The following is a 17,246-nucleotide window of genomic DNA, read 5'->3' on the forward strand; positions in this document are numbered from 1 at the left end:
TGTGTGTGTGCGTATGTATATACAACCTATAATTTCTTAAATTCAAGGCCACTGCTTAGTCCTATATGAAGTTATCCTAACAGATATATAAGGGCTTAAATGAGATCTGAAAAAGAACTCTGATCAAAATTAGAGAACACTTACAGACATTGTGTTAATCTGGCACCTGGTGTTAATTTCCTTAATTATATGACAAGCTCTATTTAACTGGCAGCATGCCTCTGATTTTCACTGAGATTGTAAGATGGCTGGCTGCTCTAAGATGACTGAAACCCTGCGAAAGGAGGTTGTCCAGATAAAGGCCAAAGGGAGGACACTTTCAGCCATTGCAAGAAAAGTTGATCATTCCAAATCTCTGATTTCTTGAATATTGCAGGTTTACAATGACACTAATTAATTCAAGTCCCCCCAAAAGGCTGGTCGTCCATGTAAGACAAATGCACAAGAAGACAAGATAATGCAGACTCTTAATGGGGAATTGGTTCAACACTGCAGCTGGAATTGCTTGCGAGTTCAGTACTGAACAGGTGTAAGGATCTGTCTCGGTATGTTTAAGAGAGGTCGGGCTGAAAGTGCACTCTGCAGTGACCAAGCCTCCCATCAGCAGAAAGAGAAGCATGTTGAGAGAGAAGAACTGGTCCAAAGTTCACTTGATGAGAGCAAGTTTAATTTATCAATGTCTGATGGGAAACATCTTGTTCGGTGTCAAACTGAGAAAAGACTGAACCCCAAATGCGTAAAGAAGGTGGAGGAGGAAGTGTCATGGTTTGAGAGATGTTTTCTGCACCAAGAGTCAAGTCTCTTATACAGCTACATGGCAGAGTGAATGCAAATGTTTATCAGAACCTCCTTCAGAAGTTCCTTCCCTGCAAGCATCTCCCAATCAGCCTACAATTTTCATGCAAGACAATGCCCCCATCATCCTGCAAAACGGGTAAAGCAGTTCCTTGAAGCCAAGAACATTGAAATAATGAAATGGCCTGATCTAAACCTGATTGAAAATCCTTGGAAGCAAAGTTATGGCTAAGGAGTTACCACACTGTGGAAGAGAGTGCAAGAAGAGTGGAACAAGATCATAGCACAACACAGTCTAAGCAACTAGTGATGTCCTGTGATCACAGACGCACTGAAGTCATTCAAAGCAAGGGCCTGTACTCTAACTACTAGTTTCTGACGGCTGTAACCCTCCAAAATTTTATTTGTAATATTCTTTTGTGCTACAGTGGTTACTGTTCTCTAATTTCAATCACTGTGTTTTCCAAAAAAAAAAAATGTTTTGTTGAAATTCTCTGGATATTTTATATACAGCTAATATTCCTTCAAATTTTGAGTGATGTAGATTAACATTATTTAAAAGAAATTAAGTATTTTTAGTGTTCTCTAATTTTGATCTCCACTGTATATATATACATACATATATGTGTAAAAAACCAAATCAAGGTGTCTGAGAGTAGATTACAATTCGGAGCAGTCTTTTGTCGTGGCAGTGCATATGATGCCTTTGGATGCAGCTCATTAGCAGTTCTGGAACATAACAAGTATGTGTGAAACTAGCTTTGATCTTCAGCATCTCCATGCTTTGGGAGCATCGCATAATTTTAATGAAGTACCCTTAAAATGCCGATATTGTTTTGGAACAAACCTAAATCTAAAATCAGGCTAAATCTGGATCCATTTAATGAACGGTAAAAAAAAATGATGTTGTATTATATCTAACCGCTGGTGATGAAAAATAATTGTTTCATTTCTTTTCTAATGATGAGATTGATTACCAAGCTGCTGTTTGTTGCAGAATTTCATCTTGACCTTTAAATTTCCCCACAACAGGATGTTAGCATTAGATTAAGGACAGAAATGCAGTTTGAATCCAGATGAGTAAGAGATTAACGGTGCAATACCAAGGGCAGTGCAATGTGGGGCATGAAATCTACTGCAAATGCAAAAGTAGGATAGAGAGGATAGAGAAACAAATCCACAATATAAAACAAAGAGAAAGAGCTATTCTTACATGTCTACAACAGAAAAAATCACCAGCTCACTCCTCTATATTCCACATGCCCTGTCAACAAGAGGCAGTTTCATTTGTCATATCCAATGTGTTCGCTGCAGGCCAAACACATCATTGTTATTATTTAATCACGTGTGGAGAGCTTGATGGGGAAACTGAAGGAAAAGGATGTCAGGAAGGAGGAACCAGAGGGGCACCCGGGCGGCTTGAGTCTTTTCCGTTTTTTGCCTCCCTCCTACTATTTCAGTTTTGACAAACCCGGTGTCCTGAGGGTTTGAGCCACGACAGGAATTCTGCTCTCTTTTTTTAATTTATTTAGATAACATCTTCACCAATGTAGCATATGAGATATAATAGCTCAAATGCATGTTAAACATTTTGGATCGACGAGGGCTTATTATGAGTTAGTGGTTCAATATACGTTATATGCTATATATACACTTTTAAACTGCAATTGCTCAACCTTTGGACGGTCTTATGTGTGTTTTTTAAGCCTGATGGATGTTCTCTCCTGACAGTGACATGGTCACTGCAGCCTCTAGCGTCAGCACTGATTCAGCCTGCCTTGATTTGTGAAAGAGAAGAAACAGAAAAGAAAAATGTCAGTATACAAACATAAAACAGCACACACTAATTCATATGATTTTTGTAGGCGTAAACAAAAAGAGGATGGTTTTATGATGGATTTCACTGCTCAGCATGATTTTGATTTAAAAACAAAACAAAACATTCATAGGATTTATTGTTTATTCTTTAAATGCAAGTAACATATTTATACTTTGACTTACAATAGCATTTCTGACTTGACTAAACAACTTAAAGGGACGTAAGCGACCGGTTTTCCAATACAAACATTTTAAAATGGCACATTGAGGGAAATAATAACATTATTGTTGAACATCTACACACTTCACCATTTAATAACTATGTAGACAGGCTTTAGAAAGACAGTATTCAGGCACTGATTTGAAAGTGTGAATTCACAAATGTTGTAAGAGGTCTTCTATTTCTTCTGTTTCATTTTTATAAAAAAAAAAGTCACTCAAAAATGAGGCTTTTTTAATCTTATCTTGAAAGATGTAGACATGCCTAGACCTGTTCTGCTGTTTGAAATCCATATTTTGTCTCTTTAGCATCTAAAAGGCTGTGAGAGTTGGATAGAGGCACTGACTACCAAAGCTCTAGTGGAAGACCACCGTCTTCCGCTCTTGCTGTTCAACAAAAGGATCAGGTAAAAGAATGTAAACATTGTTGTAATTCCGAACCATCTTTGAAGTGGCAACCTCAGTGAATTGTAGGAAAAATATCCTCATATAAAACCCCTGACTTGCTTCAAGATCCTCTGAACTCTTAGAGTTCATTAGTATTAGCGGGACATCCCAAGGATCATCTTGTAGTCTAGCTGTCAGTCATACCCTCTGAGAAATGTTGCTACTTGAATCGAAGAGCAAAAGGAGAAATAACTCCTCGGCTTCCATGAGCGGTAAAGACCAGGCATAATAACTAGACTTCGCTTCATCTTTGTAAAGCCCCAAGTGATCTCGGCTTCCATTTTATCTTTCTCCCTCATTCACACTATGATTTGGTCCATTGATTGTTTTATTTAATCAATTTCTACCTGTCTATCAAGTCTGAGCTATTTATTTTGGGTTTTGGTTTTCACAGTCTCATCTTTTCCTCACATGCTACAACTTTTTTATTCAACTCAGTAATTAAATTTATATCGTACCTAGTAATTTCCAAGACGCACTTAGCATAAAATTTGTATGGATGCACTGATGTTAAAATTCTAATAGAGATAATCCAAGGATTATTTTTGTTATATGGCTAAAAACTGATAAATGTTATAAAGTGTTTATTTTATCATAAAGTGAAACTAAAATAGAAAAGCCATAGTTTCAAATGCTACAAGTGATTTTTTCCACAACATTATAATATATAATATGAAAAATCAATGTTTAATATAGTTCACCCCAAAATGAAAGTTAGCCCATTATTTACCCACCCTCGAGGCATCCTAGGTGTATATGACTTCTTTCAGACGAATGCAATCGGAGATATATTAAAAATTGTTCTGGCTCCTCCAAGCTTAATAATGGCAATGGGTGGGTGTTTCTCTTTAACAGTCTAAAACAAGTCCAATAAAGTGCATCCATCCATTGTAAAAAAATGCCTCACATGACTCCAGGGGGTGAATAAAGGCCTCCTGTAGCGAATCGGTGTGTTTTATAATAAAAATATCCATATTTAATTGGACATATGCATTGCGCATGCAATTGTGAGTCTCGCAAAAACCAACATTTGTTTACAGAAGCAAAGGAAGCAAAGTTTTCTTACTTTAGCAAAGGAAAACCAGTCCCCTCTTGGCTTTTATCAAAATCCTCCAACATTTTTTCTTTACAAATCATCGTTTTGTACTTCTAATTCGTGATCGTTGTTTTGTTTTGTTTCGCGTTCATCACTTCTAAACAAGCTAGAGAAAAATGATTATTACGTTTTAAATATGGAAATTTTTCTTACAAAAATGCATCGATTCATTCATTCCTTTATTCAGCCCCCGCAGCTGTGTGAGGCACTTTTTATTATGGATGGATGCACTTTATTGGACTTGTTTTGGACTGTTGAAAAGTAGAATCATCTCATTGCCATTATAAAGCTTGGAAGAGCCAGAACAATTTTTATGTAACTCTGATTAGAATCATCTGAAAGATGGAAGTCATATACACCTGGGATGCCTTGAGGGTGAGTAAATAATGGGCTAATTTTCATTTTTGGGTGAACTAACCCTTTAAAAGATTTTCTAAAGATTACATTTGATAGTTTTATTTAATTAGTGTTTACTAAATTATAAGTGAACATTAGATGAAATGTACAAATAATATACTGTGCATCCCTAAAAACTTGTGCAATAAATGTGCAATTTAATTGAGTAAACATGTAGAAGCTATTTATTTTAAAATAATAAAATACAATATTAAGTAAAATTTTAAAATGTATATTTAAAATGAATAAATTTAGCTGTAAATGCAGAGCACAAAGTCAACTACACCACTGAATATGTAACAATGAATTCTTTAGAGATTCACCACAAGTCTGCAAAGCTTTCTTAAGAAAAGAAGGCGGCAAAACAGATTGACTTAGACTAACTCTTTTTGACAGCTTTCATAGGAGCAACAAAGATCAACCCTGCTCCGCAGACAGGGCACAACTCAGCATCTGACCAGACAAACTGAGTGGAATTTCAACAAGACATTGATACCTCTACTCTTTACTCTGAGACACAGACTTCTGTCTTTCTGTCTGCTTATTAACTTCAGTGGCTCTTTTGTGTCGCAAAGGATTAACATGATCTATCTTAACTAGCTGAACTTGCTTGATTTGCTCCACGACTTCTAATGTCAAATGGAGGTGTTCAAACTCTTCCCTTCAGAGCGCACAGGCCTGAATACAGATATTTTAGACAAAGAATACAGAATGCATACAAAATCCTTTACAAAAGCATACATAAATGAGAGCAACCCAGCACAACACTGAAAGCAAAAGTGGATGGCCATTATTTTAGTTACAACTTCTTGTTGATGCATGTTCAGTCATACAGCATTATAAAGTAACTCTTTTAGAATATAACACAAACACATATTTGGGAAACCACTACCGAAAGCATATAATAATAAGTATTTACAGAATACCGTTTAGCTTGGTAAACTCATTAACAGGCAACGCAAGGTTAAACTTTCATTAATAAGTCTTTAACAATTATATTTTTAACAGATCAATTGATGATGTACTTTCAAATATGAACATACATATGAAAATATACGAGTTAAAGTTTAATTATATTTTTAACTGTTTACATATACATAAAATAACGATCTGTACAACATTTTTAGTATATGGTTAAGGGGTTGGATTTTAATTGATCTATCTAATAACTGATGTGACAAGTAACTAAAAGCATAAAAAATGAATGATAAAAGGCATAAAATGTATGATAAAAGATGTGGGACTGTGCATGGCCTTCTAAAGACTGAAGTTATATTTTGCCAAGGTCCCAATCATTTCAGTCTGACCTTACCTAGTGCGCAGATGTTGTTTTGTGAACCTTGTCACATTGTAATGCAGGCTTTGCAATGACAGTGGTACTGAAAGATGGAGCAGCGCCAACTCTATTAAACAGCAAATTCTCAACACATAAGTAAGCGCTGTTGCTCTTTTCGCAAAAAAAAAAGGAAATATACACAAAAAACCTAAAGGTACAGCAGCAAAATGGCTTGATAAATTCAGAATGTCAGAGAGATGGTGGAAAATGGTCATAACTAAATTACGACTGTCCTTGGTGCAAAAAAGCACAAAACTGACATAAACATTATGTCTTGACCCCTTTAATGTAACTAATGAAAGTGTTGCCAAGAATTCTTATGATCAGAGTCTTATAGTACATTTCCAGTCAGTGAAACCAGCAGTCCGGGCCTCCTGTGCTGGATGGAAATCAAAGCGCATCTTTCTTTCTGAATAACTGATGAACTATACCAGCTGGACTCATGTAGAGGTATGTTTAAACACACACACATACTCACTCACGCACGCTCACTATGTTTACATAAGAACACGAATAATAACTTTGAGTGAAATTAAGCAGCCAAGCAGAATTGCCTTGGGAGGGATGTGAGGAACGCTGGAGGGTGGATGAATCTGTGTGTGAATGCTTTCATACACAGCTGTTGTCCTCCCCTCTGTGTTCTCTTCTCTTGGGTAATTACTCTGATTATAGAGAGATAGAGCTGATGAGAGCAAATTCTCCTGTGCTCACACTCACATAGATAAGTATGGTCCACAGAGGTGCCACAAAACCCAAACTGGCAGATGGACAAAGCTTGAATTGCTCTTTTTTTGTATGCGATCACCTACATGCCTTTCTCATCAGACATTCCTTATGTTCATCTTTAAAGAACTGTTTACCCAGAAATGAGCGTTTTGATGTGGAACATGTTGTTCCAAACCTGTATGACTTGCTTTTTATCTGTGGAACTAAAATATTTTGAAAAATGGGGTTCTGGCTTTGTTACTTTTTATAGTATGGCTGAAACATTCTTCAAAATAACTTATTTTGCACAGAAGAAACCATAAATGTTTCAATTTCATAAAGATCTGGAATGACATGAGCATAAACAATGACCAAATTTTCACTTTTGGGCACAGATTTACAGTTGAAGTCAAAACTTTACATACACCTTGCAGAATCTGCAAAATGTTAATTATTTTTTTACCAAAATTAAAGGGATCATACAAAACACGATACATTAAGAGCCAGAACTTTTGAACAGAATGAAGATGTGTAGATTTTTCTTATTCTGCCTAAATAATTTTTTCCCTTCAGAAGCTACAGAAGATACTTACATGTTTACCAAAAGACAAAATATGTTAAATTTACCCTGATCCTCAAATTCAAAAAGTTTTCACCCCCCGGCTCTTAATGCATTGTGTGTCGTCCTGAGCGTTTGAATCTTCTGTAATAGTTGAATATGAGTTCCTCGGTTGTCCTCAGTGTGAAAAGACTGATCTCAAAATCATACAGTCATTGTTGGAAAGGGTTCAAATACACAAAAATGATGAAAAACCAAAAGATTTGTGGGACCTGAAGGATTTTTCTGAAGAACAGCGGGCAGTTTAACTGTTCAGGACAAACAAGGGACTCATGAACAACTACCACTAAACAACAACAAAAAAAGAATCAAGTGTATGTAAACTTTTGAACAGGGTCATTTTTATAAATTCAACTATTACTTTCTTTTGTGGACTACATGTAAATGTCTTTTATGTGAAATATCTTAATTAGGTCAGTACTAAATAAAAAAAAAACATGCATTTTGTATGATCCGTCTTATTTAGGTAAAATAATGAACATTTTGCAGATTCTGCAAGGTGTATGTAAACTTTTGACTTCAGCTGTATATTGGAATAAGATATCTTAGTGTTTTTGAAAGAAGTCTCTTATGCTCACTAAGGCTGCATGTGTTTGACACAGTAAAAACAATAATGTTGCAAAATATATTTACAATTTAATCAAACTTGTCTATTTTAACATATTTTAACATAATTTATTCCTGTGATGCAAAGCTAGCAGCATTTTAGCAGCGTTTACTTCAGTCTTCTGTGATCCTTCAGAAATCTAAAATGCTGATTTGGTGCAGCATTAAAATGACTGCAAACGTTTGACCGGTAGTGTATACGTATAGTATGAAGGCAGATGCATTTCATAAGCCTCACAACCAGTTCTGAATTTCTAAAAACGATCAGGAACAGCGTGTGGTTCATTTATTCCTGGAACGAGCTGTCAGCACCTGCCAAACAGTCAGGCACATTCAGATCACAGTCATTTACCGTCCGAAACATTCCGAACATATTGCACCATAACAAGCCTTCTGCCACTGTGTGAACAATGAAACCTCACACGCACAAACATGCAAAGAGCCGGTCTGTTATAAGTCATACGTAAGAACAGCATGGGCCTACGTTTTAGAAACAGACACCACTGTCACAATCCCAGTCAAGAACAGCAGCAGGTGGTCACTTCAACCCCCCATCTCACATCCACTCCTTTTGTCCCATAATCCTGTGTACCTCAGTATCATATTGCTGTGACTGTATCAAGGGAGGTGTCTGAAGAGCTAATTTTACTCTGGCCTTGTCCAGTGTGAGGGGAATGTGTGCGTGAGAATGCTGGAACAGCAGAATGACTACGGAATTGGCACTTGACTAAGCCCCGCCTACTGACCAATCGAACCTCAATGACTGTTATGTCCACCCAGAGACATATCCACCTTTTCTTCAACGTGGAAATAAGCTTATGGGCGAGATTTTCGGTTCATTAGCCACTATAGGGAAATAACAAAAATGGTAAAACTGTTTGCTACAAACCAGCGTGTTCAAAATTAAGATAATACTTTAAAACAATATAGTAAGACACACCAATTTGCAATATCATGCAGCAAAACAAGCTGTTTTGTACAGCTAAAAATAGCTGGGCGCAGATGAACCCGGAAGCCAAACCCATAAAATTAACAAATGGCCACGCCCACTCTTACATGAAAAAAAAGGTGGATAGTGGTACTTGTGTACCTGCTGGTGTCAATCTGTTGATCCCCTGCTTCATTTCCCTAACCACCTTGTCAAACCACAGTCAGCAATCCACTTAGAAGTAGCAGGTATGATATGGTTCATCCTGATGACTCAAATCTTTTAATTTTATTTACAAACGATGCGACCTTTTTAAGTGTTGTGAATGAGTGTTTGAATCATTCAGGACTGCATTTTGCAAAAGCATAAGTAGATTGTGGTGGACGGCCTACTTAACACTCCGCAACACCATAGCAACACTAAATTAAAATATAGCTGCAAGCAGCAATTAAAGGGCCAAGCATAAGGAAGGCAAGATAAGTCATGCCAGCAATGATAGACTGATAGACCAACTGCATCAATGAGTAATTAAAGATGTATTTATGATTTTAAGCAAAGCGGCTGAAAAATAATAGCAGTTAGCATTTTTGGAAATTTTATTATTAATGGTTCATGTATGGTTTATCACTCTTGACCAATAGGTGGCGCTGTTAGGTGGCACTGTTATTGACCAATAGGTGGCGCCTCCTCCGCCATGTTGCTGTCAAATAAAACGTTTGTCAAACCAACTTGCTACTGTAAACAGAAGCTTGCAACGCTGCCCCGCCTCTGAGGTTTTCTGATTGGTCCACTGCTTTGGATCTGACATTGATGAGCAGTGTTGCATGTAAAAGTTGAAATTCTTTTAAGTTGACACGGCGTCCTAAAAACGCTGCGCTCATGTGCGGGGTGCTGCAAAAGATGCGAGACGCGAGTGTAACGGTCAAGTGCGTGTTTACATAAAAAACAATGGAAAAGTAGCGCACTGGAATGAAAAAAACGCGTTCTGTGTGAATGGCCCCATACAGCTTCAGACGCAGTTTGGCATTAACCTGGCAAATTCATTGATGCGTTATACAGTAACTGTTTTGTATATCAATACGAAATGCGTAACTTTTTACCAGCATGGTCTGAAAATAATCAAATAATCAAGAGTCAAATTTGGTGAAATTTGGACAAATGGAGGATTTCAAAAAAGTAGGTTTTTAACATAAGTCAAAATGGCGGACAGGAATTTCGGCTGACTATGTTTTATTACAATAGGTTAATAAACACGAAAGTTATTAGAATTTTTGGAAATTTCATTATAAGTTTTGACAACAAGGTGACGCTGCTCCAAAACATTTTGAGTACCATCAGGGCATAGTGCCGAAGACACATACAGAGTTTTGTGCATGCTGCATTGAATCTAAAGAGACCAGTTGTGATTTTTGGTCAAACCATTCAGAAGTTATAAGGAAAAATAGACATTTTTCATATCTCCTGACCACTAGATAGAGCCGCACCAAAACTGTGCAGGTAGCCTCAGGTCATGATTATTATAACACACACCAAATTTGGTCTCAATACACTGAAGCATTGCAGAGATACAGCCTCACATCCATCTTTGCTTGCACTTTTTTCAAATTCGTTATTCGAATGTGCGTTATTCGAGAACGGTTTTACTAATCAACTTGAATTTCATAACTTTTTGCCACTATGGTCTGAAGATGATCTGAGCCAATTTTGGTGAAAATCAGACAAACCTAGGATGTCTAGGGTGAGTTCTAGTCTGTCTAGTCTGAGTTCGAAAAAGTAAGTTTTTCAAAATATTATAAATTATGAAAAATCTTGACTTGTATAATTTTACATTTTGGTGTTAATTCGACTCGGCATGAGCAAAGGAATCTTTCCATCTAAAATGTTTGGTTCAAAAGTTATTGACATAAACATGAGTAAAACTTTGAACAAGTGATGGCGCTACAGAGTTTGAGGTAGAAAAGCCAAAATTGTTATGGTTAATGTTGAGACTGTCGTCTATCTGTGTGCCAATTTCATAACTTTACCACAAACGGTTCTATGCACTGGCATTGACTAGAGTGGAAGAAATGGAAGAAGAACAATAAGAATGCCAATGGATACAATGGGTGTCATCGCACCATCTGTGCTTGGCCCCTCAATATGACATAATATTCCAATAGTTATTAAAATCTAATCAATTTTTGCCACTGTATGAGCACTTTTCACCTTTAATCACATTGTCCATCTCCAGTTCATTCCAATGGGATGTTCTATAAGCCACAGTAACCAAGATGGCAACAGTAACCAAGGCGCGGAGCTTAGCGAATGGTCAGTTATAAAAAAAAATATATATATATATATTAATAATAAAAAGAAAATAAAGGTAAGCAGACAGGGAGAGAGAAACAAAAGAACAAAAGGCAGTCAGAAGGAAAATCCTGTCTACAAAAATTCTCCTCTCGTCACATTTTTTTTCCCTAGATCTATTCTTCAGCGCACACAAAATCAGGACAGGCATTCAGAGGTTTCACCGCCACGCATTTGTGTTTCCAGGCACACCTTGAAAAGTCATTTAATTTAATATTGTTCCTTTGTATCTGCCTGTGTAGCTACAAGGTGTTGATATTGGCAACTGACATAGTTCATTTCCATTTCACAGGCTGGATCATTGCTCTAACTGACCATGAAGCCACCAAGGCATTTGCAGTAGTATAATCTCTGCCCTCTGTGTTTTTCTTCAGTCTCAGCCAGTTTAGAGACTTTGAAGGCAGAATGTGCTTACAAAGAAAATACGCTGTGAAGTCTGCAGATAAAGCACTGAAGAAACCACACATGCTCAGGTATCATATGAACCCGGTGGGCCATCTTTAGAGACTCAGGGGATCAAGAAAGGTACTTTCGCTGATATTTCTTAACTTATTCCCATTATAGTTTGGTTTTGTTACTTATACGACGATAGACCAATATAAGTGGTCATATTCAATATTTACACTATAATGATTCATTGTTCCACACTGCATCAAATGTCCATTAATGTAAACATTTAAAATGCCTTCAGGGATTGCAGGATCAACCAATCAGGCTCTCTTTTAAGTCAGCACAATGCAATGTCATTTATATCACTTTGGTAAAAAAAAAAGCATTTCCCCAAAAAATCAATGTAAATGTTCCTCTAATCACAATTATGAACCTCATGAATAGAATGTGACAAGAATGAAAGATGAAGGATCGTTTGAAAATTAAAAATGCTTAGCGTGTGTGTACTCAACCAGCTAAAACGCACACATCTGCACACACTCAAGATTTACACTGAAGAGAATTTGTTAAATGATTACGTCTCTGCAAAAATAGTGGCATTCGGTCTCCTTGACTTGTGCTTCTGACTTCTCTCATTCTTGTAGGTTATTACTGGAGTAAAAGCTAGAGGTCTCCGACACGGTTTTGGAGATGCTGCGAGAGGACGAACCATTGGAGGCGAATTCCCTGGAGGGACTGTGAACTGCCGATCTCCCAGCGGCCCCCCTGATGCTCCCGAACGTGCCCTTTTGGCTGTCTTCACATGGCTGCATCACGCATGACACAGTGGTCTCCATTCGACTGGCTCTGTACAAACTGGTCTGGGTTTGAAGGTACCGGGTGGACTTGAGCTCTAGACCATCGTAGGATCCCTCAGGGACGCATGGACAGCAGCGGAATGCTTGCTTAAATCCGGCGCGGAACCTGAGGAAACGTTTAGAAATGTACGAGAAGAATGGATAGATGATGATGGGTTTAAGTTGAAAATAGAGGATATTAAAGCTTTGTTGTCTTTCAAAGGCTTTTGTGATGGATTTTCAGTATCTGAGTGAGGCGGCAAAACCAGGATACATTAGAGAATAATACATCACAACTTTGGACTGTATTTTCTGGTATAAAAAGATGGATCATTTTGAACAATAATGATATTATAGCGAATATTACAGGGACTCTGGAAAGAGCTAGTGTGTGTGCATGTGTGTGCGTCAATTACTGTGTTTTCACTCCAGGTGAAATTACCTGTCATTGAGGCAGCAGTAGATAATGGGGTTGTACATTGTGGAGCTCATTGCCAGCCACATGATAGTCAGATAGACCTGCTGAATGAAGGGATGCTCAAACAGGTGCGGGTAGAACTGGTGAATCAGGAAATAGACGTGGTAGGGGAGCCAGCAAACAGCGAAAGTACATACCACCACAATCATCATCTTCACCACCTGAAGGTTGGGCGAGAGAAAATGTCAATATTGGTTATGCTGTATGCCTATAAATACATATTCTGTCCTTCAAGCTGATTTCCTGGGCTTCGCATGCTGCCCACATTGTACAAAAACTGGCAGAATGCTGACAGACATGATGTCCCCTAATAATTTTCTCGACAGCTATAGGGTGGTTCAGTGGCCGTAATCCACCACCAGAAAGCAGCATGCAAACGTGTAATTAAAAATCACATTAAAACATAATAAATATAGAGCTAAAAATATGCATTGTGCAGAGGCATTTATCAAAGAGCTATTTTAAAAATAGCTTAAATTGCATAAATGATATTTTAAGGCTTGTTTCTATGATAAAATGTTTTATTCTATCCCAGCTTACTGTAATGTAGAGACAACTGATTTCTCTTTGAAACAGTGTAATAATTTGTGTCAGCCTGACATAGACACATTGATATGATTTTAGGTAGGACTACTTGATTGTGTGAAAACTGGATGACAGTGAGGGAATTTTGGAAACCAAATCATTTTTGCATTTCCATTTGGTGCTGCTATTGGCACTAAAATCATACACTATAGCTTTAAAGGCATACTCAGTAATTTTTTCCTCATTAAAAAAGTTTTGCATTTAATTTGCTATTCATTAAAAATGAATAGTACTTTTGAAAAATATGTTTGAAATGAGGTAAACTTGCATGAAAAGAATCCAGTCATATTTTACAAAGCGAGGTCAGCCATCTACAAAACTGTGTGTCAATGATACATTTAATTAACATTTTTCAAATCTGGAATAAAAACTGACAAGAATGGTATTTAAAGTACAAACTGAGCATCCAATTACACACGCATACATTACTTTTCTGGCTAATGTCCATCCACATTTATGCATCTGGCTCTTTTAACTGTAAAACAGGACTCTCCCACTCATTTTCTTATGCAGAAGTAAGCTATTTCCTGTGAATTTGCAAGACTTTTGATTCATTAGCAGAATAAGATTAAAAAATTACTGATAATTTACTCACCAATTTATGTCATCCAAGATGTTTATGTCTTTCTTTCCTCAGTTGAAAAGAAATTAAGGTTTTTAAGGGAAACATTCTAGGAGTTTTCTGTATATAGTGGACTTCAATGGTGGCCAACAGGTTGAAGGTCCAAACTGCAGTTTCAATGCAGCTTCAAAGGGCTCTACACGATCCCAGGCGAGGAATAAAAATGTATATACTTTTAACCACAAAATGCTCATCTTGCACTTGCTCTGTGATGCGCATTCACATTGCGCATTACGCAATCACACTGGAAATATCATGCGTGGTTAGTTCTGTGTACTTCGTTTCAAAAAGCTAAATCTCATTTTCTCCTCCAGCTTCAAAAATGATCCAACTTCGTTGTTTTACCTTTAAGTTTGACTTTCTTTGCATGTTCACTTTGTGAAGTCGGCACTGACTACTTAATGAGTGAGGTCAAACTAGTACATGATGAGCATTTGTGGTTAGAAAGTATATAATTTTTTTTTAGAAAATGACATATTGTTTCACTACATAAGACCCTTATTCCTTGGCTGGGATTGTGTCGAGCCCTTTGAAGCTGCAGTGAAACTGCAATTTGGAACCCGTTGACCACCACCGAAGTCCACTATATGGAAAAATATCTGGTTTTCCTCATAAACCTTTTTTTTTTTTTCGACTGAAGAAAGAAAGACATGTACATCTTGGATAACATGAAGGTGAGTAAATTATCAGGAAATTTCTGTTTTGGAAGTGAACTAATCATTTAAAAAGTTATGAACAGGTACATGAAACGGTAAAACATTTTGCACTACAAGCCAATGTGTTCATGATTATAAAAATATAATAAAATAATATGATAACAGACACCAGTTTGCAATATCAAGCAAACATAACAGCCTGTTTAGTACAGCTAAAATAACTGGAGGTGGATGACAACTGAAGCCTCACACTTTCAAGTTAACAATGGCCGCACATGCACTTAAGTTACAAATAAGATAGATAATGTCTCTAGAATCATGCATTTCTACAATTGCATTAGTGACTGAAATCTCTTCTGTGATGCTGCATTCATGCTGCTTCGGCATATATCCAAAATGGTACTTGTACATAAAAATACTGAGTGCACCTTCAAATAACATCTTTTTTTTTTTTCAGCTAATGCATCTTATTTTTCACTGCTTTGACTTTTTTGTTTTTCATTGTTGTTCTACCACAGAAAAAGCTGCCTTTGGACTGCTGTCAATAAGCTGCACCTGTCCTGACTACTTTAGGTCTGTGAAAGGTAGGTCAGTTGCCTTAAACTACGCTTGTTCTACAACACAGATTCCTGATCCTGAAGTGGGCCTGAAATTGGCATGAAAAACCACAATGACACACTCTGCCAGAAGCCAGAGTATGTAGTAGCAAATCACTCAGTCACCAGCAGACTGTCAGAGACTCTTTGATGTTTATGAAGCTCAAGCAGAAGATGAGGACATACAGGCGCTCAGAGGTAGTATGTCACATTGTGTCATCATAAGTACTAATGAAATGTGCTTAAAAAATAGATTGCGATATTTTGTGGGAGATAGAAGAGGAAGATGGTAAGGCATAATGCTAGCAATGATATGTAAAGTAGATATTGGAGAGGAAGCAGTATATCTTGATTTCATATCCTTCAAGTGTGGTGATTGAGGCAGATACATGTACACACAGAGAATACAGATGAACAAAGCAGATGGACCTTCTCATTGCGGGTGAGTTTCATAGTGATTATTTCATGCTGCCTTGTCTGACCCTCCTCCCCTTGTGGGTTAACTCAGAGCTCAGTGTCTGACCTGGACTGTGTGTGTAGGCAAATGTCATGGGCTTAATGGATGATGAAAAAAGGAGGAGCGAGAGGATGATGTGACGAAGACCTTGCGTTTGGCGTTCAGCTGCTCTTGATAACGGTCAGACGAATCTCCTGGGATCTCGCCGGCCCACAGAGTCAAACCCACCACCAGGTAAGCGCAACCCATCACCAGGAGAGGGAGGAAGTAAATCAGCACTGCTACACACACAAAGTACCTTCAAAAAGATAGATAGATAGATAGATAGATAGATAGATAGATATAAATTAGAATATTATAATATATATTATTTTCTAACATTGTTGAGTAATACTTTACCTGAATAAGAAATTTCACATAAAAGACATTAGTCCACAAGAGGAAAAAATGGTTGAATATATAAAAATAACCCCATTCAAAAGTTTACACTTAATTTTTAATACTATGATGTGTTTTTTGTTTAATAATAGTTGTTCATGAGTTCCTTGTTTGTCCTGAACAGTTAAACTGCCTGCTGTTCTTCAGAAAAATCCTTCTGGTCCCACAAATTCTGTGTTTTTTCAGCATTTCTGTGTATTTGAATCCTTTCCAACAATGGCTGTATGATTTTAAGATCCATCTTTTCACACCGAGGACAACTGAGGGGCTCATATGCAACTATTACAGAAGGTTCAAACGCTCACTGATGCTCCAGAAGGAAACACGATTTAGTAAGAGCCGGGGGTGAAAACTTTTGAACAGAATGAAGATGTGTGCATTTTTCTTATCTGGCCTAATATCGTATTATTTCATTTAGTTCTACCCTTCAAAAGCTACAGGAGATACTTTTTAAGTTAAATTTACCCTGATCTTCAAATTCAAAAATGTTCAACCCCCCTCTTAATGCCGTGTTTCCTTCCGAAGCATCAGAGAGCATTTGTACCTTCTGTAATAGTTGCATACGAGTCCCTCAGTTGTCCTCAGGGTGAAAAGATGGATCTCAAAATCATACAGCCATTCTTGGAAAGGGTTCAAATACACAAAAATGCAGAAAAACCAAAGAATTTGTGGGCACCTGAAGGATTTTTTTGAAGAACAGCAGGCAGTTTAACTGTTCAGAACAAAAGACTTCTGAACAACTATCACTAAACAAAAAAACACAGCCGTGGATCACTCAGATAACAACACAGTATTAAAAATCAAGTGTATGTAAACTTTTGAATGGTCACTTTTATAAATTCAACTATGTAAACATATGTAAACATCTTTTATGTGA

At 37.2% G+C, this 17,246-nt stretch overlaps 1 protein-coding gene across 1 annotated transcript in view; it reads right to left on the minus strand.

Annotated features, from left to right (window-relative positions):
• Positions 1–2,741: 2,741 nt before the first annotated feature.
• tacr1a (tachykinin receptor 1a) overlaps positions 2,742–17,246 on the minus strand; it is a 50,816-nt gene continuing 36,311 nt past the window's right edge. Inside the window, exons 3-5 of the mRNA XM_051110671.1 lie at positions 16,079–16,229; positions 12,980–13,176; positions 2,742–12,664 (exon numbers count right to left, since the gene is read on the minus strand). Of these exons, the coding sequence (XP_050966628.1) occupies positions 12,334–12,664; positions 12,980–13,176; positions 16,079–16,229 (679 nt within the window). The 3' untranslated portion in view covers positions 2,742–12,333. The remainder of the gene's footprint in view (positions 12,665–12,979; positions 13,177–16,078; positions 16,230–17,246) is intronic.

The sequence above is a fragment of the Labeo rohita genome, chromosome 5 (assembly GCF_022985175.1).
Source record: "Labeo rohita strain BAU-BD-2019 chromosome 5, IGBB_LRoh.1.0, whole genome shotgun sequence".
Taxonomy (NCBI): Eukaryota; Metazoa; Chordata; class Actinopteri; order Cypriniformes; family Cyprinidae; genus Labeo; species Labeo rohita.